The sequence below is a fragment of the Artemia sp. Qi Xiang Cuo genome, chromosome 11, assembly GCF_049724085.1.
Source record: "Artemia sp. Qi Xiang Cuo chromosome 11, ASM4972408v1, whole genome shotgun sequence".
Taxonomy (NCBI): Eukaryota; Metazoa; Arthropoda; class Branchiopoda; order Anostraca; family Artemiidae; genus Artemia; species Artemia sp. Qi Xiang Cuo.
In genome coordinates this window covers 19,415,292-19,442,383 of record NC_142804.1, presented here as the reverse complement: position 1 = coordinate 19,442,383, position 27,092 = coordinate 19,415,292, and the positions used below count along the sequence as shown (strand labels likewise).

At 35.2% G+C, this 27,092-nt stretch overlaps 1 protein-coding gene across 1 annotated transcript in view; it reads right to left on the bottom strand.

The window, feature by feature from the left end:
* Positions 1-23,579, bottom strand: part of Topors (Topoisomerase I-interacting protein) — a 57,118-nt gene extending 33,539 nt beyond the window's left edge. Inside the window, exons 1-2 of the mRNA XM_089096351.1 lie at positions 23,516-23,579; positions 3,196-3,440 (exon numbers count right to left, since the gene is read on the bottom strand). Of these exons, the coding sequence (XP_088952477.1) occupies positions 3,196-3,438 (243 nt within the window). The 5' untranslated portion in view covers positions 3,439-3,440; positions 23,516-23,579. The remainder of the gene's footprint in view (positions 1-3,195; positions 3,441-23,515) is intronic.
* Between the last annotated feature and the right edge of the window lie 3,513 nt (positions 23,580-27,092).

Sequence of the window (27,092 nt, the reverse complement as noted above, 5' to 3'; positions counted from 1 at the left end):
TTCTCTATTTCCTGAAACCCAAGCAATATTGCTAATTTTAAAACGCATTATGTATACAAGCTAATCTTTGGACCCAAAACATAAAACAATGCACATTCTATATATTGTTATTTCTAAAAGCACAGCTTATGCAAGCTGAGCTTAAACTATTTTGCCTCAAAACGTAATACCCAGTAATTGTTTCTACTCCAATTGATAATAATAATAATTTGAGTTCTATGTCTATCCCCGAGTGAATACCACATAAAAACTTTATTAATAAGTGCAACACCATGTCATTGCGTTACATTATTACTTATAATGGTTGCGTAACACTTGTGGATATTTGAAGACCAGGCCCATTTATGCTTCCAATAATATGGATTAAGAACTGATTCCGCTTCAAAACAAGATGCAACATGTGTGGCATCGGAAGAGTCATTGAACCACTTTGTTCTTCAAACAAGGTGAGCATGCCTACCTCTTTTAATAAAAGGTAGGTGGCGAGGTATGGAAGGGTTCTAGAGAGGCCAGGGGCCCACCTTAATGCTCTAGTCATACAGCCTGAAAATTATTTCGTGATTCCACTTGAAACAAAGTCCAAGAAATCTATCTTTCTGCTAAAAATTTGACAATAGAAGGAGCGGCAGAGGGGGTTGTAGGTTCTTTAATCATACAGACTTAAATTTCCTGCCCAACTCAGGGTAAAAAAAGGGTGCAACATGCTTAAATTATTTTCCAAAAAGTTAGGATAGAAGGGAATGATGGATAGGGAATATAGGAGTTACGGAGCCATTACTACCCCCAGATTGTTTTTGCAACGAGTCAGTTTTAGTTAGTTTTTGCGAAGTCAGCATCCGGTTGTTTTTTTTTCTGCTGTTTACTGCAACAACACTTACCAATCCCTTAAAATATCCAAAATCAGATACCACAACAATAAATTTTGGTGCAAAAATTGATGCAATACACCTCTATCATCTTTTCAAAGAGTATTGATCAGCGTCAAAAAGAAAATGTTATTTCTCTTAGGTGAAAGGTTGATTTTCCTTTCATGGTCCAAGAGACTAATTTAATCTACTATTACTGCTAACAACTCACCGCAAATAAGCCGCTTGAGGCCAACGCAGCTACGCATGATCCTCTTCTATTCCAATCTATGTAATGCCTCCCACTTTACACCCTCCCAATTATTTTTAATTACCCTAAAATCCTTCCTCGTAACCTTCTCCTGTCCAATTCTGGGACGAGCTGTTTTTCGTTTGGCCCTAGATGGTTGGCCGAAAAGAACGATCTTTGGCAATCTGCCATCTTTCTTCTGCAAAATGTGTCCAAACCATCTCAACATTTCTCTCAGTATAGCTCTAAAAAGCGGGATAGAACCACATTTTTCGTACAGCCTACTGTTTGAGATACGGTCGCCTAAAATCCGCAGACGTTTCCTCTGGAAAATATATAATCAAACCTACTCCGTTTTTTGGGAGCACCTACATATCAGAACCACACTTGACCACTGTCATCACTGCAGCTTCTAATATTCTAATCTTGATTCGCAAACTTAACTTCCTATTCTTCCAAACCTTTTCCAACAGTGAAAGAAAAACCTGGACGTTGGCTATGCTACTTTAAACATCTTCACTGAATCCACCGTCTTCACTAATAATACTACCAACGCAAGTGAAGCTATCGACTTGATCAATCTAATTGTTAATCAACATCAATAAGCAACTTAGTCTTCTTAGCATTAATTTTTAGGCATATTATTCAGCCCCGAGCTCTCAAAACCTCCAAAAAATCATTCCCTTTGCTAACATTTTCATCTAGGATGCTCAAACCATCAGTACAGTCAAAGTCTGGGACAGTTTTATTTTCCGATTTGATTCCATGCTCTCCCATTATTCTCTTATATACCACTGATCACTTTAATGTATTGATCTGTTATACCATACAAGAATATGACCTTGGCTAAAGCTCTTCTACCGGCTGAGTCAAACGCATGCTCATAATCTATAAAGCCAAGGACTAAAGAGGTTTGGTTACTCTGGATCCGCCATAAAATACGCCTTTTTGGATCTGTAAGTTTTTTTGTTAGCTATTTTAAGAAAAAATCTTGGTTATGGGGCCATGAAACCGTCAGACATCTTAAGCTTTTTTAGACCTCAGTCCAACTTCAATTTTTAGGGGCTAAAGTACAGAGAGAATTTAGGATGAAAAACAAGCAAAGACCTGGCTAATTGCAAAAGCGAGTCCTGACCTGATTAAAAAAAAAACGCTAAGTCATGATTCGGCGCAAAATACGCTAAATTTGGATTTGATACAAAAACGAGTATAATTCAAGCTCAGTGCAAAACTGAGGTAATTCTTGGATTGGTGTAAAAACAATCTAAGTTCTGATTATTGCATAAAGTCAGTAATTTCCATTTTCTGCACCGAGTCAAGACTAAGCTCGTTTTTGCCTTGTATAGCTAAAATTTCCTAGCTTAAAATTAGGCAATTCTTGGACCAAATCAGAGCTAAATTTGTGCTACATAATGCAATTTGCTGCTAAGAAGTTGGCGATAGGGAAGGACTAAATTGTAGTCTAGACAGGTTGGTTCATACCAAGTCAGCACTTCTACTAAAATGGTCCATTTGCCTAATTTGGGGTCATTCCCCCAAAAATGGCATGGGCCGAGCCCCTCCCCCCTGAAATTATGTTTTTGGACCTTCGACCATTCTGAATGAAAAGGCTATATCAAAATTCTGGTCCAGTACGATGCGAATGCCAGGGGTCAAAAAGGGCACAGTAGTATAACCGTTTTTTTTTCAATTATCCTTACCCCTTTAAAAGACACTCAAATTTCCATTCACAATCAAAAACTCCTGCCCTCCCCAAGTTTCTAAAACAACATAAATTACAGAAAGCGCCCAGAAAAAAAACATTGACATTTTGCTCTTTATTAAATTAATTCTTTTGAGTTAACTAAACTCCCAGAATCCTGGGAATCTACCCTCTCTGAATGTTTTCGACAGTACCACAATCCAGTAAAAACGTTTAGATATCCCTTGTCTTCACTCCTTCTGGATAATTTACATTATATGCACATACATGAAGATGGGCAGATATTTACATATATAAACAAGGTTAAGGTTTGAAAAATAGACTTTCATCAAATTATATCATTGTTAAGCAAATGCTTACAAATTAGCCTACCTGCTTAGATATAACTATATAAATACCTTTGACCATTCTAGTAGACATGTAAAACAAAACTCATGGAAACAGGTGTCACTAAAGGACTTATTCTCAGGTGTTCCTAAGCAAATAGGGCATGAAACAGGGGACCCTGCAGAATTTCTAGTTGGCGAGCTCATTGTTGACACATTCTGCAATGGTGGGGAATCCCATCTTGATTTTGGTGGACTTGAAGATGAGGCACGCCTTTGCCTCCACTTTCCCTGAGGCTGCTCTTCTTGGGACATATCTTTAAAAAAAAAAACATAAATTAGAAAGTGAAAAAAAACTCACCAACCATTCCGGTACAAATGCATCTGATATCTACTACATACTCATACCAGCATGCAGCCACAGCCAATGTTGGTCCAAAATTCCACCTTCCCAAAAACTTTTAAACAAACAGTTGTTTCATTGTTCTCATTGAAGTAACTCTGTTTAGCTTCTGCGGTACTCCATAACAGTAGCATCAATTGCATTTTTTTTCCTTGGTTTTATATTTTATTTAGGTTTATGTGTTAGACTATTTTAGATTTTATCTTTTTTTTAAGCATTGAAAACGCCCTAATTTATACAGGCAAAATATCCGCATCGTTTTAGTTTGTCTTTTCCTTCTACTAGCCATAGTCCTGTTTGTTTCCTTCATCTTGAGACTTTTTTTTCTTTTTTTTTATCCTTTGTCTAAATCTAGAGATGTTTCTAGTTTTCATATGGGATCCTTAGGTTGTTAAAAAAGTGTTTTGTATCTTTTCTAGTACCTTCAGGATTTTTTTTTTTTTTTTTTTTTTTTTTTTTTTTTTTACAGCTTATAGTTCAGTAAGTAAAAGAGCTCTGTTCTTCATTGGTCCGTTAAAATAAAATTAGTACCATTAGCTGTTTCCAGATATTATGGTTACTTTTCTGACAATTCCTCCTACCACTACATGGTCCCATGGTGGTACCAGATATGGCCCTAGATATACATAAAAAAAAACAAGAAGAAAATACTAAGAGAATTAAATTCTTACTTCATAATATGCAGGCTGCTTTCTTCCATTATCATTCACTTTTTAAATCCTTTCAAATAATATTTTTGTCTAATGTTGTAATTAATCACAGGTGAAACTGGATATAATTAGGTTTAGAATGCAGAAACCCAGTTTAACAGAGAACACATCACAACATTGAATCAATGGAGAAATATATCATCAGGCCAATGTAGTGGACCATCAAAAGCAAGGGGGGGTAGAGATTGCTTTGGCAGAAAATCAACCATGATATTTGGATAGAGCATAAGATAAGGAATCTAATGGTACTACTTTTATTAGCACGTTCCCTTTAGAAGTGGTCAACCACAAAATTGATACCTTTCCTACAACTTAATAACGGTTTTACATATTCTCACAATGTTCTGCCCATCTTTCTTTAATACTTTCTTGTCATTAATTAAGGCCCCATTCCTATCTTTAACTAGGAAAAGTCCAGACAGAATACTTTCTTTGAATCTCTTAACACGCCATTATAATAAACAATTTTATCATTTTATCCCTTATTTTAACATCAATTTTATCCCTGCCTTGATGAATACCTCCTTAATTCATACTTCCTTTACTTTCCTCTTTTCATCTATCACTCAAAACTTCTTGTACAAACCCCTTGTCTTTTACACCAAATTAATTACAAAGACTTTTTCCACAAAATAAGTTTTTCAAAGAAAAGTAAAGAACTCCATTAAACAAAAAATGAGCAAAAATAAAATCAAATAATCTACCAAGCGTGAAACTACCACAAATAAATATCGATAAATACATGAAATCCAAAACGAACAAAAATTACAATAAATAACCGAGTCAAACTCAAAACAAGCAGAAATTAACATAAGTTGGGCTCAAAACTCCTATATCTTCCCAAGGCCAGAACACAATTTGCACTTTACTGAAAAGAATATAAATGGTTTTAATTTTATAACTTTAATAAATCAAATAATATTAACATTTTAATTACTAAATATCAGTATATGTATATTAAACTGACAATGCACATTCATTTGTATTTTTTTCAGTAAAGTGCAAATTATGTTCTGGCCATGGAAGGCATAGGAGTTTTGAGCCCAACTTATGTTAATTTCTGCTCGTTTTGAGTTTGACTCGGTTATTTATTGTAATTTTTGTTCGTTTAGGGTTTCATTTATTGATTGATGCTGATTTGTGGTAGTTTCACACTTGGTAGATTATTTGATTTTATTTTTGCTCATTTTTTGTTTAATGGAGTTCTTTACTGTTCTTTGAAAATCGAGTTTTGTGAAAGTTTTTTTAATTCAATTCTGTTCCTTTCATATTGAAACAGTCCTTTCAGGGAAAAAGTAAGTAATTCTTTAAGTCTTTTCGTTTTTTTAAGAATTTATAGTTTGGCCTGCTATTTGTATGCAGGAGAAAAATTTTCAGCAATTTTTAACAACATACACCCTTTTAAAAATCTGGACACTAATAGTAGTGTTCAATTTAGTTTCATACCTGCTCTAGTTGACCTGAAATGGAAAACATGATACCATTTGCAAAAAAATGTGTTTACTTTCTTTGATAGCTTGGATACACTTACGCTATTTTGATTTGGTTAAGTTATAAGAACAGAAGAAGCCCCGAAAGTTTGAACATAATACCCTCAGTCGTTTTGGGATACTGCTGAGATGCCTTATTTGAAATTAGCATTAACACAGTGCATTTTGATTTAATCTTAAGGTTACATTTCGTTTTAAAACATAATGGGCAAATGGGAGGGGATTAGTTGCCCTCCAATCACTTTCTAATATTAAAAAAGTCATCAGCCCTTTCTATTTTCAATCGATTGAGCCCTTTTCGAAGTTCCTACGAAAACTCCTTCTATACGAAGTGGCCTGGTCTAAACAACAACAACAAAAAATAATACGATACCCACATTGATCTTTCAGAGGCAACGCTGTAGCGTTGCCTATAGTAAAGGCCATACGGCTCCAATGTTTTATTATTTATTATTATTTATTTTTTCCCCAGAGGCACTTCATATGGAAGAGGTCATCGTAGAAGCTTCAAAGGGGGCTCGTTCGATTGGAAATCGAGAGTTCTAGTGCCTTTTTTAATAGTCGAAAATGATTGGAGGGCAACTAGCCCCCCCCCCACGCCCATCATTCCCCCAAACAGATCCAATCAAAATTTTGAGATAGCCATTTTGTTCAGCGTAGTTGATTTCCAGATAGACAATATATTTTTGAGGAGGATACTCCCCCACCACCCTGAGGGTAAAGGTTTTAAGTTATGCCCTGGGGGCATATAAGGTTTCTATAGAAGGCGTTGTCGTAGAAACTTCAAAACAGGCTCATTCGATTGCAAATTAAAGGGCTAGTGACCTTTTTAATAGTCGAAAGTGATTGGAGGGCAACTAGCCCCCCCTCCACACACCCATCATTTCCCCAAACACATCCACTTAAAATTTTGAGATAGCCATTTTCTTCAGCGAAGTTGAATTCCAGATAGAATATTTATTTTTGAGGAGGAAACTCCCCCACAACCCTCAGGGCAAGGGTGTTAAGTTATATCCTGGGGGCATATAAGGTTTTTATAGAAGGCGTTGTCGTAGAATCTTTAAAAAAGGCTCATTCGAGTGGAAATTAAAGAGCTAGTGCCCTTTTTAATAGTGAAAAGTGATTGGAGGGCAACTAGCCCCCCCCCCACACCCATCATTCCCCCAAACACATCCGATCAAAATTTTGAGATAGCCATTTTGTTCAGCGTAGTTGATTTCCGGATAGAAAATATATTTTTGAGGAGGATACTCTCCCACAACCCTCAGGGAAAGGTTTTTAAGTTATGTCCGTGGGGCATATAAGGTTTTATAGAAGGCGTAGTCGTAGAAACTTCAAAACAGGCTCATTCGATTGGAAATTAAAGGGCTAGTGCCCTTTTTAATAGTCGAAAGTGATTGGTGTGTAACTAGCCCCCCCCCCCCCCCCCGCTTATCATTTCCCCAAACACATCCAATCAAAATTTTCAGATAACCATTTTGTTCAGCGTAATTGATTTCCAGATAGAAAATATATGTTTGAGGAGGACACTCCCCCACAACCCTCAGGGCTAGGGTTTTAAGTTATGCCCTGGGGGCATATAAGGTTTTTATAGAAGGCGTTGTCGTAGAAACTTCAAAACAGGCTCATTCGATTGAAAATTAAAGGGCTAGTCCCCTTTTTAATAGTCGAAAATGATTGGGGGGCAACTAGCCCCCCCCACGCCCATAATTCCCCCAAACACATCCAATCAAAATTTTGAGATAGCCATTTGTGCAGCATAGTTGATTTGCAGATAGAAAATATATTTTTAAGGAGGATACTCCCCTATAACCCTCAGGGCAAGGGTTTTAAGTTATGCCCTAGGGACATGTAAGGTTTTTATAGAAGGCAATATCGTAGAAACTTCAAAACATGCTCATTCGATTTGAAATTAAAGGTCTAGGGCCCTTTTTAATAGTCGAAAGGGACTGGAGTGTCACTAGCCCATGCCCCCCCCCCCCGACGCCCATCATTTCCCCAAACACATCCAATCAAAATTTTGAGATAGCCAGTTTGTTCAACGTAGTTGATTTCCAGATAGAAAATATTTTTTTGATGACGACACTTCCTCACACCCCTCAGGGCAAGGTTTTTAAGTTATGCCCTGGGGGCATATATGTTTTTCTTATAAGGCTTTGTCATATAAACTTCAAAAAAGGATAATTCAATTGGAAATTAAAGGGCTTATGCCCTTTTTAATAGTCGAAAGTGTTTGGAGGGTAAATAGCCCCCCCCCCCCCACACGCCCATCATTCCCCCAAACACATCCAATCAAAACTTTGAGACAACTATTTTGTTCCGCTTAGTTGATTTCCACCTGGAAAATATAATTTTGATGGGGAATCTTCCCCAAAACCCTCAGAGCAAGGGTTGAAAGCTGTGCAGTGGGGGCACATAAGATTTTCTTAGAACGCGTTGTCGTAGAAACTTCAAAACAGGCTCATTCGATTGGAAAATGTAAAGAGCTATTGCCCTTTTTAATAGTCGAAAGTAATTGGAGTGTAACTAGCCCCCCCCCCCCCACGCCCATCAGTCCCCCAAACACATCCAATTAAAATTTTAAGATAGCCATTTTGTTCAGCGTTTCTGATGCTCTGATATATAATACGTTTTTCAAGACGATACTCCCCCGGAACCCTCAAGGCAAATGTTTTTAGTTATGCACTGGGGGCATATGATATTGATCCAGAAGGTGTTTTCACAAGAAGTTCAAAAAAGGATTATTAAATTGGAAATTAATGGGCTAGTGCCCTTTTTAATAGTCGAAAGTGATTGGAGGGCAACTATCCCCCCCACGCCCCTCATGCCCCCAAACGCATCCAATCAAAATTTTGAGATAGTCATTTTGTTTAGCGTAGTTGATTTCCAGATAGAAAATATATTTTTGAGGATGATACTCCCCCACATCCCTCAGGGCAAGGATTTTAAGTTATGCCCTGGGAGCATATACGGTTTTTATAGAAGGCGTTGTCGTAGAAGCTTCAACACATGATCATTCGACTGGAAAATAAAGAGCTAGTGCCCTTTTTAATAGTCAAAAGTTATTGTATTTCAACTACCCCCCTGGCCCCCCCCCCCCCCCTCCGTTCCCCCAAAGAATCCAAACCAAATTTTCATATTGCCCTTTTTTTCAGCGTAGTTGATTTCCCGCTAGCAAATATATTTTTGAGGAGGACACTCCCCCACAACCCTCAGGACAAGGGTTTTAAGTTATGCCGTGGGGGCATATAAGGTTTTTATAGGCGTTGTCGTAGAAACTTCAAAACAGGCTCATTCGATAGGAAATTAAAGGGCTAGTGCCCTTTTTAATAGTCGAAAGTGATTGGAGTGCAACTAGCCCCCCCCCCCCACCCATCATTTCCCCAAACACATCCCATCAAAATTTTGAGATAGGCATTTTGTTCAGCGTAGTTGATTTCCAGATAGAACATATGTTTTTGAGGAGGACACACCCCAGAACCTTCAGAGCAAGGGTTTTAAGATATGCCCTGGGGGCACATAAGGTTTTTATAGAAGGCGTTGTCGTAGAAACTTCAAAAAAGCCTCATTCGATTGGAAATTCAAAGGGATAGTGCCCTTTTTAATAGTCAAAAGTGATTAGAGGGCAACTAGCCCCCCCCCCACGCCCATCATTCGCCCAAACACATCTAATCAAAATTTTAAGATAGCCATTTTGTTCACCATAGTTGATTTTCAGATATAAAACATGTTTTTGAGGAGGACGATCCCCCAAAACCCTCAGGGCAAGCGTTTTAAGTTATGCCCTGGGGGCATATAAGGTTTTTATAGAAGGCGTTGTCATAGAAACTTCAAAAAAAGGCTCAATTGATTAGAAATTCAAAGGGATAGTGCCCTTTTTAATAGTCAAAAGTGATTGTAGGGCAACTAGCCTCCCTCCCCCCTACGCCCATCATTCCCCCAAACACATCCAATCAAAATTTTGAGATAGCCATTTTTGTTCAGCATAGTTGATTTCCAGATTGAAAATAAATTTTTGAGGAGGACACTCCCCCACAACCCTCAGGGCAAGGGTTTTAAGTTATGCCCTGGGGCCATATAAGGTTTTTATAGAAGGTGGTGTCGTAGAAACTTCAAAAAAGGCTCATTCGATTAGAAATTCCGAGGGTTATTGCCTTTTTTAATAGTCAAAAGTGATGTGAGGGCAACTAACCCCTCTCTCACGCCCACCTTTTCCCCAAACACATCCAATCAAAATTTTAAGACTGCCATTTTATTAAACGTAGTTTTAAGTTCTGGAAATTAGGTCTTCGAGGATGACAAATCCCCCACATCCCTCATGGCCAGGGTTGTAATTTAAGGATTCTCCTAATCCTTCATATTATTTTTTATGGAAGGGATGCTTGTATAAACTTTAGAGAGGGTTTATTTGATTGGAAACTGAAAGTTCTTGTTCACTGTTTAAGAGTCAAAAGAGATTGGAGGGCAATTAGCCCCTCTAATCCTCCACGCCCTAAATGCATCAGATAAAAATTTTGAAATGGTTTTACATTTTTTTAAAATAGTTCAAAGTTCTGATAACAAAAAAAAACTCCGGTGTCGACACAGCCCACCAGGGCCCAGGGGTAGGCGTTGTAAGTTATGCCCTGGGGCATAACTTATTAAGGGGGGTTTATAACTTATGGGAAGGGGTTTTGTATGGAAAGAACACATAGGAAATCTATTATAATTATCCAATTATAAGGTTAAAATACATACTCTGTGATAGATGCAAAATTGTTTGGCACACAAATTCCTATTTAGGTCAATTCCAAACAGTCGTGATCCCTTTGTGTCAGCAAGTGAAATGGTCTAAACCCCCTTGCTATTTTTCAATCCATTCATTGTTGTCAATCGCTGTCCACAAGTTATGCAAGCTGTCTATTGTTCATATATAAGGTTTTTATCAAAGAGGTAATCGTATAGACTTTGAAAAAAGCCTCGTTTGATTTAAATTGAAAGTTCTAGATCCGTTTTTAAAGTGAAGAATAATTGGAAAGTAAGCACCCCCTCCCCATGCCATAAAAACTTGAAACTTTTTGCAATCAAAAATGAACAAAAATTAATTTGAAAAAACTTTCCGAAAAATAAGTTTTTCAACGAAAAGTAAAGGCCTTTTTAAACTTAAGCTCAGGAGATACAAATACCTGTTAAAATTCAAACTCAAAAACGACCAGAAATTACTATTAAAAAACAAATGAAACCTAAAACGAACAGAAATTAATTTAACAATGACAGCAAAAAACATAGAACAATTAATAATATAAACGAATAGATAGATCTTAGAGCAAGTAATGCTTAGGTTGGATATGAAAATCAATCTTAAAATGAAAACAAATAGCTTGCTATTAAATAATAAATGAAACTTAAAACGAACAGAAATTAAATAAGCAATCAATGCAAACAAACATGCAATAGATATTAATGTAAATGAATAAATAAATCTTAAAACGAGTGAAACTTAAATTGAATATGCAAATGAAGTTTGAATCGAATTAAAATAACTACAAACAAGAGTTTGGGTATCGTCTCACTGCAGAAGCCTAAAACCTACTGCGTCATTGGTGCTTTACTGAAAACGAATTATATTACAAATGTTTTCTTTTGTACTTAATATTGAAAATAAATATTAAAATTACAGTAAAATTTTTAACTGATGAGCTTTTAGCAATTAATATCATTATGCATAAAATATTCAGTTTTAATTTATTAGTTCTTTCCAAGATTGGTCAAGACAAATATAGTTTCACTACAAGCAAAATTTGGATACTGCCCCCTTCTTTAACTGTAAAAACCTAAAGCCTTCTGCGTCATTTGTGCTTCACTGAAAACGAATTACTCGTATATTACAAATTTATTATTTTCCAGTTCTTACAGCATTGAAAATGAAAATAAAATTACAGTGAAAAAAAATCGAACTGATGGATCTTTCAACGATTAATATCATTATATATCTAATATTCAATTTGATTTTGTTTATACTTTCCAAGACTGTTCAAGAATCATATAGTTTTGTCATTTTTTTTAACTCTGCCATTTTTTGTAACTAATCGTGTTAGTTTGCTATGTAAATATTCTATGGCTTCTAGGCATTTCTATTTGAGCGGAAAATTGCCCCTCAAACTTTGTAGAACATGCATTTTTTTGTAAGAAACAACAAAACATAATATAATATCAAGTTTTGGAGTGTCCCACCAGTCGCAAGCAATTGCTATCGGTATTTTTGAATTCGAATGGTCAATCAAGGGTGTGGAGGGTAGGCAAATTCTTGTAGCAGCCCAATTCCGTCGTGGTATGATTCATATGTTCAACATCTGGCGTCCGGACTATCATATAATCTACCAAGCATACAACTACCCTAATTCAGTATCAATAAATAAATGAAATCCAAAACGAACAAAAATTTAAATAAATATTAGAGTCAAACTCAAAACGAGCATAAATTAATGTGAGTAGGGTTCAAAACCTCTATGCTTTCTAAAAGCCAGAATATAATTTTTACTTTACTGAAAAAAAATTCAAATGAGTTTACTGAAAAAAAATGTGCATTGTCAATTTAATATACATATGCTGATATTTATTCCCTAAAATCTTAATTAATTTTTGATTTCTTAAAGTTACAAAAGTGAAAATATTTCAAAGAATTGTTTTCAGTAAAGCGCCAATGACGCAGTAGCTTTTAGGCTTCTGCAGTGAGACGATACCCAAGCTCTTGTTTGTAGTTTTTTTATTCGATTCAAACTTGATTTGCATATTCAATTTAAGTTTCACTCGTATTAAGATTTATTTATTCATTAACATATATTGTATGTTTGTTTGAATTGATTGTTTATTTAATTTCTGTTCGTTTTAAGTTTCATTTATACTTCATAGCAAAACATTTTTTTCGTTTTAAGCTTGATTTTCTTATTCAATCCAAGCCTTACTCGCTTTAAGATCTATTTATTCATTTATATTATTACTTGTTGTATGTTTTTGCTATGATTGTTTATTTAATTTCTGTTCGTTTTGGGTTTCATTTATACTTTAATAGTAATTTATGGTCGTTTTGAGTTTGAAATTTAACATTTAATTTTATATCCTGAGCTTAAGTTTAAAATGGCCTTTACTTTTCTTTGAAAAACATATTTTTCAGAGAGTTTTTTTTAAATTAATACTATAAAAATGTCAAGCCTTCTAATAACTTTCGACTATTAAAAAGGGCACTAGGCCTTTCGATTTCCAATCGAATGAGCCCTTTTGGAGTTTCTATGGCAACGCTTTCTATAAACACCTTATATGCCCCCAGGGCATAAATTACAACCCTTACCCTAGGGGCTGTTAGGGTGGTGGTCATCCTCTAAGACCTAATTTCCAGAACTTTCAACTACGTTAAACAAAATGGCAATCTCAAAATTTTGATTGGATGTTTGGGGAAATGGTGGGCGCGAGTGGGGCATTAGTCGCTCTCTAATCACTTCCAACAATAAAAAAATGCACTAGCCCTTTCAATTTCCAATCAAATGAGCCCTTTTGAAGTTTCTACGGCAATGCTTTCAATAAAAACCTTATATGCCCACATGGCATAACTTACAAACCTTGCCCTGAGGGATAGGGGGGGGGGGGTCGCCATCCTCAAAGACCTAATTTCCATAACTTTCTACCACTTCGAACAAAATGGCTCTCTGAAAATTTTGATTGGATGTGTTTGGGGGAATGGTGGGCGATAGAAGGGGGTTAGCTACCCTCCAATCACTTTCGACTATTAAAAAGAGCACTAGCCCTCTCAATTACCAATTGGATGAGCCCCTTCTGAAGTTTTTACGACAACTCTATCTATAAAAACCTTATATGCCCCAAGGCATATTTCAATTTCCAATCAAATGAGCCCTTTTAGAAATTTCGACAACAACTTTCTATATAAACCTTATATGCCCCAACGGCGTAACTTACAACCCTTGAACTGAGGGCTCTGATGGGGTTATCATCCTAAAAGACCTAATTTCCAGAACTTTCAACTATGTTGAAAATGGATATCTCAAAATTTTGATTGGATGTGTTTGGGGAAATGGAGGGCGTGAGAGGGGTGTTAGTCACTCTCCAATCACTTTCAACTATTAAAAAAGGCACTAGCCCTTTCATTTTCCAACTGAATGAGCCCTTTTGAAATTTCTATGACAACGCTTTCAATAAAAACCTTATATGGCCCCAGGGCATAGCTTACAACCCTTGCCCTGAGGGCTTTGGACTTGGGAGAGGTTGTCATCCTTAAAGAACTAATTTCTGTTTGGGAAAAAGATGGGCGTGAGAGGGGGGTTAGTTGCCCTCAAATCACTTTCGACTATTAAAAAGGACACCTTTGAATTTCCAATCAAATGAGCCCTTTTTCAAGTTTATACGACAAAGCTTTCAATAAAAACCTTATATGCCCCCAGGGCATAATTTATAACCCTTGCCCTGAAGACTGTGGCGGGAGGGGGAATGTCCTGCTCGAAGGTACAATTTCCAGAACTTTCAACTACATTGAACACAATGGCTTTCTCAAAATTTTTATTGGATGTGTTTGGGGAAATGGTGGGCGTCGAAGGAGCGTTACTTGCCTTCCAATCACTTTCGACTATTAAAAAGGGCACTAGCCACTTCAATTTCCAATCGAATGAGCTATTTTTGAAGTTTTTGTGATAACGCGTTATATAAAAACAGTATAGGCCCCCAGCGCATAAATTACAACCTTTGACCTGAGGGCTGTGGGGGGTTGTCTTCCTCAGAGAGATAATTTACAGAACTTAAAACTACGTTGAATAAAATGGCTATCTCAAAATTTTGATTGGATGTGTTTCGGGAAAAGGTGTGCGTGATAGGGGGGTTAGTTGCCCTCCAATCACTTTTGACTATTAAAAAGGGCACTAGCCCTTTGAATTTCGAATTGAATGAGCGTTTTTTGAAGCAAAACTTACAACCCTTACCCTGAAGGCTGTGAGGGAGTGTGCTCCTCAAAAACATAATTTCTATCTGGAAATCAACTATGCTGAACAAAATGGCTATCTCAAAATGTTGATTGGATGTTTTTTGGGTAACGGTGGGCATGAGAGGAGTGTTAATCGCGTCCTAGTCACTTTCGACTATGACAAAGGGAACTAGCCCTTTCAATTTCCAGTTGAATGAGTGTATTCTAAAGTTTTTTCGATAAATTCTTCGATATGAAGCGCCCTGCTCAAGAGGAAAAAATAATAAATAATATATTATGCTAACATTGTTCTTATATGCCCCCAAGGCATAACTTAATATATATATATATATATATATATATATATATATATATATATATATATATATATATATATATATATATATATATATATATATATATATATACACACATATATATATATATATATATATATATATATATATATACACATACATACATATACACACATATATATATATATATATATATATATATATATATATATATATATATATATATATATATATATATATATATATATATATATATATATATATATATATATATATATATATATATATGGTTGTTATTCTTAAAGGCCTAATTTCCGAAACTTTCAACTACGTTGAATAAAATGGCTATCTAAAATATTGATTGGATGTGTTTGGGGAAAGGAAGGGCATGAGAGGGGGGTCAGTTGCCCTAAAATCACTTCGACTGTTAAAAAGGGCACTAGCCCTTTGAATTTCGAATCAAATGAGCCCTTTTTCAAGTTTTTGTAACAAAGATTTCAATAATAACCTTATATTACCCCAGGGATTAACTTATAACCCTTTGCCCTGAAAACTATGGGGAAAGCTTCCTACTCAAAGGTATAATTTCCTGGACTTTGAACTGCGTGGAACAAAATGGCTATCTCAAAATCTTTATTGGATGTGTTTGGGGAAAGGGTGGGCGTGAAAGGGGTGTTAGTTGCTTTCCAATCACTTTCGACTATTAAAAAGGGCACTAGCCATTTCAATTTCCAATCAAAAGAGCCCTTTTTGAAGTTTCTACAACAATGCATTATGTAAAAACCTGAAGGCTGTGGGGGAGTGTGCTCCTGAAAAACGTAATTTCTATCTGGAAATAAACTACGTTGAACAAAAGAGCTATCTCATAATGTTCATTGGATATGTATGGGGAAATGTTGGGTTTGGGAGAGATGCTAGTTGCTTTCCAAGCACTTTCGACTATTAAAAATGGCACTAGCCGTTCAATTTTTCAATCGAATGAGCCCTTTTTGAAGTTTCTACAACAATGCATTATGTAAAAACCTGAAGGCTGTGGGGGAGCGTGCTCCTCAAAAACATATTTTCTATCAGGAAATCAACTATGCTGAACAAAATTGTTATCTCAAAATTTTGATTGGATGTGTTTTGGGAAATGGTGGGCATGGAAGGGGTGTTAGTTGCCTTCCAATCACTTTTGAATATTAAAAAAGGAACAAGCAACTCCAACTTCCAATTGAATGAGCCCTTTTCGAAGTTTCTATGACAACTTCTTTGATATGAAGCGCCCTGCTCAAGAGGAAAAAATAATAAATAATGCATTATGCTAACATTGTTCTTATATGCCCCCAGGGCATAACTTAAAACCCCTTCCCTGAGGGTTATGGGGGGGTGTCCTCCTCAAAAAACATATTTTCTATCTGGAAATCAACTATGCTGAACAGAATGGCTATCTCAAATGTTGATTGGATGTGTTTGGGAGAATGATGGGAGTGGGAGGGGGGGCTAGTTGCTGTCCAATCACTTTCGACTGTTAAAAAGGGCACTAGCCACTCCAATTTCCAATCGAATGAGCCTTTTTCGAAGTTTCTATGACAACTTCTTTGATATGAAGTGCCATGCTCTAAAGGAAAAAATAATAAATAATGCATTATGCTAACATTGTTCTTATATGCCCCCAGGGCATAACTTAAAACCCCTTCCCTGAGGGTTATGGGGGAGTGTCCTCCTCAAAAACATATTTTCTATCTGTAAATCAACTATGCTGAACAGAATGGCTATCTCAAAATGTTGATTGGATGTGTTTGGGAGAATGATGGGAGTGGGGGGGGGCTAGTTGCCGTCCAATCACTTTCGACTGTTAAAAAGGGCACTAGCCACTCCAATTTCCAATCGAATGAGCCTTTTTCGAAGTTTCTACGACAACTCCTTCAATATGAAGTGCCCTGGTCTAAGACCACAGAAAAAAAAATAATACATTGTGCCAACATTGTTCTTTACTTGGGCAGCGCTATTGCACTGCCTATGATTTATAGCATTTTGCTACTATTCCTATGTGTATTTCTAACTTTCCTCTCAAATTCTTATCCTGGCTTCTGCTAGTGCTTCATATACATAATAATTTCTGTTCATTTCAAGGTTTATTTTTGCTCCTTACTTTCAGTTGAAAAAACTTGTTATTTTTTATTTAATTTCTTATCATTTTTTAAATAATGCCAGGAAATCTGGCCCCACCCCCACAGAGATCTACTTAAATACCTTTCCCCTGGGGCTATGGGGGGGGGTCATTGCATCAAAAGGCATAGTTACTGGGCCTTTCAATTATGATGAACCAAATAGCTATCTCAAAATTTTGATTGGACAATTTTGGGGAAAAAGGGGTGACAGGGGAGGGGGCCTAGTTTCCCTCCAGTCTTTTTGGTCACTTAAAAAGAGCACAAGAACTTTTAATTTCCGTTTGAATGAGCCCTCTCACGAAATTCTAGGACCACTGGATCAATACAATCACCCCTAGGGAAAAAAAACATATAAACTTGCATCTGTGATCTTTCTTTTGGCAAAAAATACAAATTTCCACATTTTTGCAGATAAAAGCTTGAAAACCTAAACAGTAGGGTTTTCTCATATGCTGAATATGATGGTGTGATTTTTATTAAGACTCTTAGCCCCTCTTTTATCGAAAATCAGGCAAATTTTCTCAGGCTTGTAACATTTAATGGGTAAGACTAAACTTAATGAAGCTTAGGCTACATATTTGAAATCAGCATAATAAGCCGATTCTTTTGATATACCTCTTGGTATCAAAATTACGTTTTTTACAGTTTGGTTAGTATTGAGCCAGGTTGCTCCTTACTTACAGTTTGTTACCACAAACTATTTGACTGTAATTTCTGTTTTTTTTTCAGTTTAATTTATTTATTGATAGTGAATTGTGGTATTTGTATGCTTGAAAATAATTTGTCTTTAGTTCTGATCACCTTTGGTTTATTGATAGTTTTTACTTTTCTTTAGAAAAATTATTTTGTGGAAAGGGTTTTTGCAATTGATGGCCCAGGTTGTGAATTTTCACATCTCATTATTGGGCCAATATGAGGGTTAGTATCATTATCTGATATTGGAAAAATATTGGTTATTGACTAATATATATTATATATATATATATATATATATATATATATATATATATATATATATATATATATATATATATATACATATATACATATATGTATATGGGGGAGTGGTTGTCATATGTGGGGAGGGGTTGTCATTCTTAAAGGCCTAATTTCCAAAACTTTCAACTACGTTGAATAAAATGGCTATCTAAAATATTGATTGGATGTATTTGGGGAAAGGATGGGCATGAGAGGGGGGTTAGTTGCCCTCAAATCACTTCGACTATTAAAAAGGGCACTAGCCCTTTGAATTTCGAATCAAATAAGCCCTTTTTCAAGTTTCTATGACAAAGATTTCAATAAAAACCTTATACTACCCCAGGGAATAACTACCCCAGGGAAGTTTCCTGCTCAAAGGTATTAAAAAGGGCACTAGCCCTTTGAATTTCCAATCAAATGATTTCCTTAAATTCGATTTGGTTTCCTTTAATTTGATTTCCTTTGAAATGATTTCCTTAAATGATTTCCTTTAATTTGAATTTCCTTAAATTCACTCCAAGCTGCGATTGAAGATAATTTAATGTAAAGGTATAATTTCCTGAACTTTGAACTGCATGGAACAAAATGGCTATCTCAAAATCTTTATTGGATGTGTTTGGGGAAATGGTGGGTGTCAAAGGGCTGTTAGTTGCTTTCCAATCAGTTTTGACTATTAAAAAGGGCACTAGCCATTTCAATTTCCAATCAAATGAGCCCTTTTTGAAGTTTCTACAACAATGCATTATGTAAAAACCTTATATGCCCCCTGGGCATAATTTACAACCCTTGCCCAGAGGGCTGTGGGGGGGGGTTGTCATCCTCAAGGCCTAATTTTCAGAACTTAAAACTATGTTGAATAAAATGGCTATCTCAAAAACTTGATTAGATGTGTTTGGGGAAAAGGTGGATATGAGAGGCGGGTTAGTTGCCCTCTAATCACTGCTGACTATCAAACAGAGCACTAGCACTTTTTATTTCCAATCGAATGAGCCTTTTTTGAAGTTTCTACAACAACAACTTTTATAAGAAACCTTATATGCCCTCAGGGCAAAACTTACAACCCTTGCCCTAAGGGCTGTGGGGGACTGTCCTCCTCAAAAACATAATTTCTATCTGGAAATCAACTATGCTGAACAAAATGGCTATCTCAAAATTTTTATTGGATGTGTTTTGGGAAATGGTGGACGTGGAAGGGGTGTTAGTCACCTTCCAATCAATTTTGACTATTAAAAAGGGCACAAGCCACTCCAATTTCCAATAGAATGAGCCCTTTCTACAACAACTTCTTTGATATGAAGTGCCCTGCTCTAAAGGAAAAAATTAACAAATAATACATTGTGCCAACATTGTTCTTATATGCCCCATGGGCATAACTCAAAACTCTTGCCCAGAGGGTTGTGGGAGAGTGTCCTCCTCTTTACTTATTCCCCATTTCTTGTCTTGTTACACCCCCTCAAAACCCTCAGGGCAAGGGTTTTAAGTTATGCCCTGGGGGCATATAAGGTTTTTTATAGAAGGCGTTGTTGTACAAACTTCAAAAAAGGCTCATTCGATTGGAAATTCAAAAGGCTAGTACCCTTTTTAATAGTCAAAAGTGATTGAAGAGCTACTAGCCCCCCCCCCCAACGCCCATCATTCCCCCAAGCACAACCAATCAAAATTTTGAGATAGCCATTTTGTTCAGCCAAGTTGATTTCCAGATAGAAAATATGTTTTTTAGGAGGACAGTCCCCCATAACCGTCAGAGCAAGGGTTGTAAGTGATGCCCTGGGGCATATAAGGTTTTTATAGAAGGCATTGTCAAACAAACTTCAAAAAAAGCTCATTCGATTGGAAATTCAAAGGGATAGTGCTCTTTTTAATAGTTGAAAGTGATTGGAGGGTAACTAGCCCCCCCCCCAGGCCCATCATTCCCCCAAACACATCCAATCAAAAATTTTGAAATAGCCATTTTGTTCAGCATAGTTGATTTCCAGATAGAAAATATGATTTAGAGGAGGATACTCCCCCACAGCCCTCAGTGCAAGGGTCTTAAGTTATGCCCTGGGGGCATATAAGGTTTTTATAGAAGGCATTGTCATAGAAACTTCAAAAAAGCTCATTTGATTGGAAATTCAAAGGGCTAGTTCCCTTTTTAATAGATGAAAGATGAAAGCAACTACCCCCCCCCCCCAACCCATCATTCCCCCAAACACATCAAAAAAATTTTTTTTACATATCCATTTTGTTCAACATAGTCTGGAAATTATGTCTTTTAGGATGATAGCCCCCTCAAAGCCCTAAGAGCAAGAGTTGTAAGTTATGCCCTTGGTGCATATAAGATTTTTATTGAAAGTTTTGTTGTAGAAACTTCAAAAGGGCTCATTTTATTGGAAATTGAAAGGGCTAGGGCCATTTTCAATAGCTGAAAGTGATTGGAGAGCAACTATTGCCCCTCTCATGCCCACTATTTCCCCAAATATATCCAATCAAAATTTTTAGATAGCCATTTTGTTTAACATAGTTGAAAGTTCTGGAAATTCAGTCTTAGATGATGACAACCACCCTAACAGACCTTAGGGTAAGGGTTGTAATTTAATCCCTGGGGGCATATAAGGTGTTCATATAAAGTGTTGTCATTTCCAAAAGGGCTCATTTGATTGGAAATCAAAAGGCCTAGTGCCCTTTTTAATGGTAAAGATTGATGTGGGTATAACATATTATTTTTTGTTGTTTAGACCAGGGCACTTTGTATTGAAAGAGTGGTTGTGGGAACTTTGAAAAGGGCTCATTTGATTGAAAATAGATAGGGCTGATGCCCTTTTTAATAGTCAAAAGTGATTGGAAGGCAACTAATCCCCATCCCACATCCACCCTCCCAACTGCCCATTATGTTTAAAAACTAAATGTTGCCTTAACATTAAATCAAAATGCACTGCGTTAATGCTTATTCCCAATAAGGCATCTCAGCGGTATCACAAGAACTTCTGAGAGTATTATGTTTAAACTTTTGGGGGCTACTTCTACTCTTAAAATTTAACCTAGTCAAAATAGCCTAAGTGCATCCAAGCTATCAAAGAAAGTAAACAGATTTTTTTGCAAATGGTATCAACTTTTCCATTTCGGGTCAACTAGAGGAGGTATGAAACTAAATTAAACAGTACTATTTGTGTCCAGAATTTAAAAGGGTGCATGTTGTTAAAAATTGCTGAAAATTTTTCTCCAGTATAGAAATAGCAGGCCAAATGATAAAGTCTTAAAAAAGGGAAAGATTTAAAGTGTTATCTTCTTTTTCCCTGAAAAGACTATGTCACTATAAAATGAACAGAAATTAATTTAAAAAAAACTTTTTCCACAAAATAAGTTTTTCAAAGAAAAGTAAAGAATGCCATTAAACAAAAATGAGCAAAAATAAAATAAAATAATCTACCAAGTGTGAAACTACTACAAATCAGCATAAATAAAAAAATGAAACCCAAAACAAACAGAAATTACAATAAATAACTGAGTCAAACTCAAAATGAGCAGAAATTAACATAAGTTGGGTGCAAAACCCTTATGCCTTCCAAAGGCCAGAACAAAATTTGCACTTTACTGAAAAAATACAAATGAATGTGCATTGTCAGTTTAATATACATATACTAATATTTAGCAATCAAAATGTTAATATTATTTGATTTGTTGAAGTTATAAAAGTAAAAACATTTATATTTTTTCAGTAAAGTGCAAATTTTGTTCTGGCCTTGGGAAGGCATAAGGCTTTGCACCCAACTTATGTTTATTTCTGCTTGTTTTGAGTTTGACTTGGTTATTTATTGTAACTTCTGTTTGTTTTAGGTTTCATTTATTTATCAATGTTGATTTGTGGTTGTTTCACACTTGGTAGATTATTTGATTTGATTTTTGCTCATTTTTTGTTTAATGGAGTTCTTTACTTTTCTTTGAAACTTATTTTGTGGAAAATTTTTTTTTAATTAGTATTTGGAAAGAGCATAAAAAAAGGCACTGAGTAGTATATTTACTTTATTTGTAAGTCAATGTTATGATCTGCAAAAATTTACCCATACTTTAGCCTGTAGACTCATTCCTGAAAGTTTCATTTTCCTAACCTAGCCCCTTTCCAAGATAGCCTAAAGTAGCTAAAGTAGAATATTACCATTTTCAGCTCCACAACTTTGCTCAATCCCAATTTATAAGGTTTTAAAGATATGCAAATACATTTCCTAGATTTTGAAAAAAAAAAAAAAAACATTGATATGGCTTAGAATTCTATTCAAATAACAGGAATTGCATTTCCAGAACTAAAGCCAGAGAAAAAGAAACTGATAACTGAAAATTAAGGTAAAATGTTGTTTTGTCAAAATTTCAATAGGTATATCATGTAGGCAAATTTAGGACCCTCTAGAGGGAAAAGGAGTGGAGTTAGGTATTTCAAAATACCTTCCCATGACATAGGCCTAGGGTAAAAGACCTCTCTTTGGGAAAGGCCACTTTTCTTTGGCATTCTGGAAAAATAGCAATGGGTTTCTGGACCACCCTTTTTTACTACAGCATGATGCAATGTGAGGGCAGTAATAAGAACTCTGCCTTCATGATCAAATCTTCACTAATAATTTGTTAACATAAATTGAAAATGTGGTCTGTCCTGAAAAGCAATTATAAAGAAAAATTATATTTAATATTTGTTTTTTATAGAATAAATATTAAGCAATAAAAGTTATATTTCTAGAATCTGAAGAAAAACAGCTTTCTGCAAATATGTGAATGAAACTGAAACATTAAAAGGATACATACATCAAAATAGGATAATTGATATTTCCAAAAAGAGGTCCCTGTAGGTAATTCAATCAACTAATAATTTCAAGTGTTTGGTCTTAAATAATTTTAATAATAACCATGTTGATGCATAGCTTAAGTTTTTAGCTATTTATTCATATATACAATTCTTCTCAATTCCTCTTTAGCAACAAGATGTGAGTGTTTTAGTTTTATATACTTTTGCTCAATTGGATACTGTTTTTTTACCCTACTTTAGCCTGTAGACCTATCCCATGTAAATTTCATTTTCTTAACTTAACCCTTTTCCAAGATAGCCTAGCCAAAAGTAGCTAAAGTAGAATTTTACTGTAAATTTTATTTCTGATGTAAATGAGAGGTAAGATTAAACTTTCCGCCCACCCCCTAACTTGCAAATATATACCCTGAATTGGTATAAGTAGGGGTGGGGGCTAAAATTCATTTCCGACAAAAATGATTATTATATTTGTAAAGAGCATAAAAAAGGGCATCGAGTGGTAATTCACTTTATTCGTAAGTCAATAATATGATTTGGTAAAAATTTACAGTTCAATACTATCAAAGATGGATTTCAGGTTATCACATGCGCCTCAAATCCTAGAAAATGATTAACTTGCTTACCTAGGCTAATAGTTTAATCTTAAAAATTACGTATAAAGTTCATCTCTGTGTAATTTGTTTCTTCAAAAAATGTTATTCATTAGAACATGACTAAGTTTCTAGGGCGGCATCTAAATTTGGTGTTTTCTAGATAAGTAGGCAGCGCAGTAATCTATACTAGCTAAAATTGCAACAAGTCAGAAGGTCAAAATAGTTTTGTCAGGGTCGAATAAAGGGTGATTGCGCCCAATCGGGCCCCACATCATCATCAAAATTAACAAAAGAAAATTCGAAATTTAAAACAAATTGCTTTTGAAGATAATGGGTTTTAAGTTCGCATTGCTGGATGGGATTTATTAATGTGTTTATTATTTTAAATATACTTTATAATAAAGAAAACTTATATAACAAATAAGATATTATTTAGTTATAAAAGATCCTGCAAAAATTACCTTAAATAAGTTTCCGCACAAAGAGGATGGAACACACTTTTCCAAAGTATATCTGTATAGAAAACTTACGAATGCGAAATAATAAGCCCTCCTTGAAAAATATATTCTGAATCACATTTGAAATGAACAAACAATAGACAGAAGATTAGAATATTTGTTTTGACTGTCGGTATTCAGCATGGGTGCTTGAATAGCACTAGCCACTGTAGGATTTAATAACTGGCCAAATATATTTAATAAATTAGTCGCACATGAAAAGTCAAAAACGCGTTTGATAGCTATGTTAACATGTAAAGAGATTCAAAAGAGACTTTCTGCTTAGCAAACAATAGACAATGTTCAATAAAAGTTATTGAATCCTTAGCATGAGATATTTGAAAGTTTATTTGAAATTCAATTTTTAGCGGAACGTGCTTTTTCGTGTAGAGGATTTATCAAAAGCCTAGGTGATGCACGAAATGGAATTTTTTTTATATAAACTTCAATTACCTGGCAAATTTGATCCAATAACGCAGGATCATATACAAAGAATTGAAACAAAAACTGCACCAAAGCTATTTAAGCAAAACAATACAAAATAAAATAATAAACTTAACAGAGAAACAAACTAAAAAATAAAATTATTGATAGAATAATATATGGAAAATATTTTGTTGTGATTCTTGATGTACTCCAGATGTCAGTCATCAGGAATAAGAGTTTCTTAAAGCGCGTCTCCATTTGGCAGATTCTGCAAATCTGCACTGCCAATCTGCAAATTTTATTTCAATGGAGACTTCTTTTCCGTCTCCGTATTGGCAGTTTGCAGATTCTGCAACCTTCGACGTTGCTTTTTCTGCAAGATTGCAGAATCAGGGATAATGGAGATCAGACTTGGCGAATGCAAAATAACTACCTGACAAATAAAAGACTCTTGTAAATATTTTCAGAAAAGAATTTTTAAAAGAAATTGTTGATGATTTATGAAAATGGGTAAAACAGCTAAAGATACAGAAGCTATAAAGGGTTCTAGAAAATGGACATCAGAAGAGTGATTGTATTAATAGAAATATGGAAGGATTTTTATGACCAACTTTGTTCAATGGCAAATAAAATTCTTATATGGGAGGAAATGGCAAATCTGATGGTTGATAAAGGCTATGAGAAGAGATCCCCTACAGATATAAAAATAAGAATTAGATACTTAACAGATCAGTACATTAGAGTGCGACCAAGATCTTCTGATACAGGGAAAGGTGGAGATGAAAAGCCGGCATGGATATTTTACAGTCAGGTGCATGAAATCTAAGGTAAGATTCTTTCTTAAACTTGTTATGGCTGATGATACCTTTTTAAGATTTTAGTGAGACTTGCATTTATAGGCATTGCTGCTTTGAAAAGTGTTTGCTCAGTCTCTCCTAAACCAAGTGCTGTAATACTGAAAAAAGTAGCCTACCATCTCATCCCCTTTCAACACTATTTGTAAATATAATAGGCATCCTTGCCCCCCCCTCCACCTTAATGGGGCCAGGGATAAACCTAGGCTATTTATAAAACTTTACAGGTTCTGTTGACTTTTACTAGGGTAAAAGGACACTTTACTGGGGTCTATGACAGTCCCAAATCTCATACTTATATCTACAAAACTGCATATGTGCTTTGGCTGTATCTTACTGATTCTATTAGCAGCCAAAACATGGAAAATTAAGAAAAACTGGGGTTTAAGAAAAACAGAAATGTCAAAAACAATTAGGCTATGTTTCAGGTTGTAAACTATTGTGGGTAGGCTTTCGCTATAGGCTATTTGTTATTAGTTAAAGTGTTTTATTTGAATTATGCTTAGCCTTCTAGTTATAATATCCAAAGACCTAAATTTTAAATTGCAGTTCACTGTGAGGTCCCTAGAAACTGACTAAAATAAAAATGTAGAGTCTTGCAACCTAAAAAGTTGTTGGACACACTATCTAGTATTTAAAGTATTTATTATGAATCTTTATAGTTATGGATTATCTGATTTTTGTATGATTTCTTTTGACTATGTTCTATTTTCAAATTTATCTCTAAGACTAGGCACCCCTGCCTACTACTTTCTAGAAGAAACTTTGTATTGGCCCTCTTAAACTTTTTTTGTAAATGGAAACTCTTAGCATTAAATTAACTGAATAACAGGGCAGAAAAAATTGCTGACCAATTTAAATTTTCTTGAATACCATATAAAAAAAAACCTTAGATATAAAAAAAATTCTGAGTCAAATATAAACAAATGAAAATCTTGTTCCTAATATGGCTCTGCAAATACAATAGTGACAGCTAATACCTTTTTGTTTGTGCTTTATATTTTTCAAATTTCTAGGAGTACGCCCAGCTTTCAATGAAGAAATTGCTGAGACACATAAAACACCAATTGAAGCAGATGTAGATGAAATATTGGAAAACCATAATCAAGGTTAGTAATTAACTTGTACAGTATATATTTTTGGAGATTTTTTCTTAATTTTTTCCCAGTAATTAGTTTTGCTGGGATCAATAAAAAAGAACTCCCATGGGATCTTTCAAATTCGTAAATCTTTTCTAAGAAATGACTTTGGACAATTAGCTTGAATTGTGGTTGAATAGAACTATAGCTTTTGGAAAGAAAGGGGTTTTTCTTATTGAGGCAATGGGATTCCAACTCCTGGCATGACTATGTATGGCCTAACATTGTTATTTTTAGAATTATAAATAAAATGTTTTATTTCCTTTTTCAAACAAATTAAAAAGTTGACACAAAGCAACAACTAAGAATGGAAATGATTAATGGCTGAGGTATTTTGTTTTTACCATAACAGACATTTCAAGACAGGTTTGCAGCACTATGAAAGGGTTTTGGTAAGATATGCAAAATATTGGACCTTTAAGCCACCCTCTTCTGTTGCCATGACTGCACTGAAGTCAAAACTTCCATTCTTGTTGGGAGAAGTCTGTAAAAATGATGCTTTTCTTGATTATATCCAAAACATCACAATTTTTGTGGTAAATTGTAAAATACTTCCCAGGAGGGGAGGGAGTAAATGTATTCATAACTTATTTTTAATAAAAACTATTTCTATTCCTCCCTCAAAAGATTTATACCAAATACAATATTTGCTAGTGAAAATCTAGTATCAAATCTGACATTTTGAAACTTT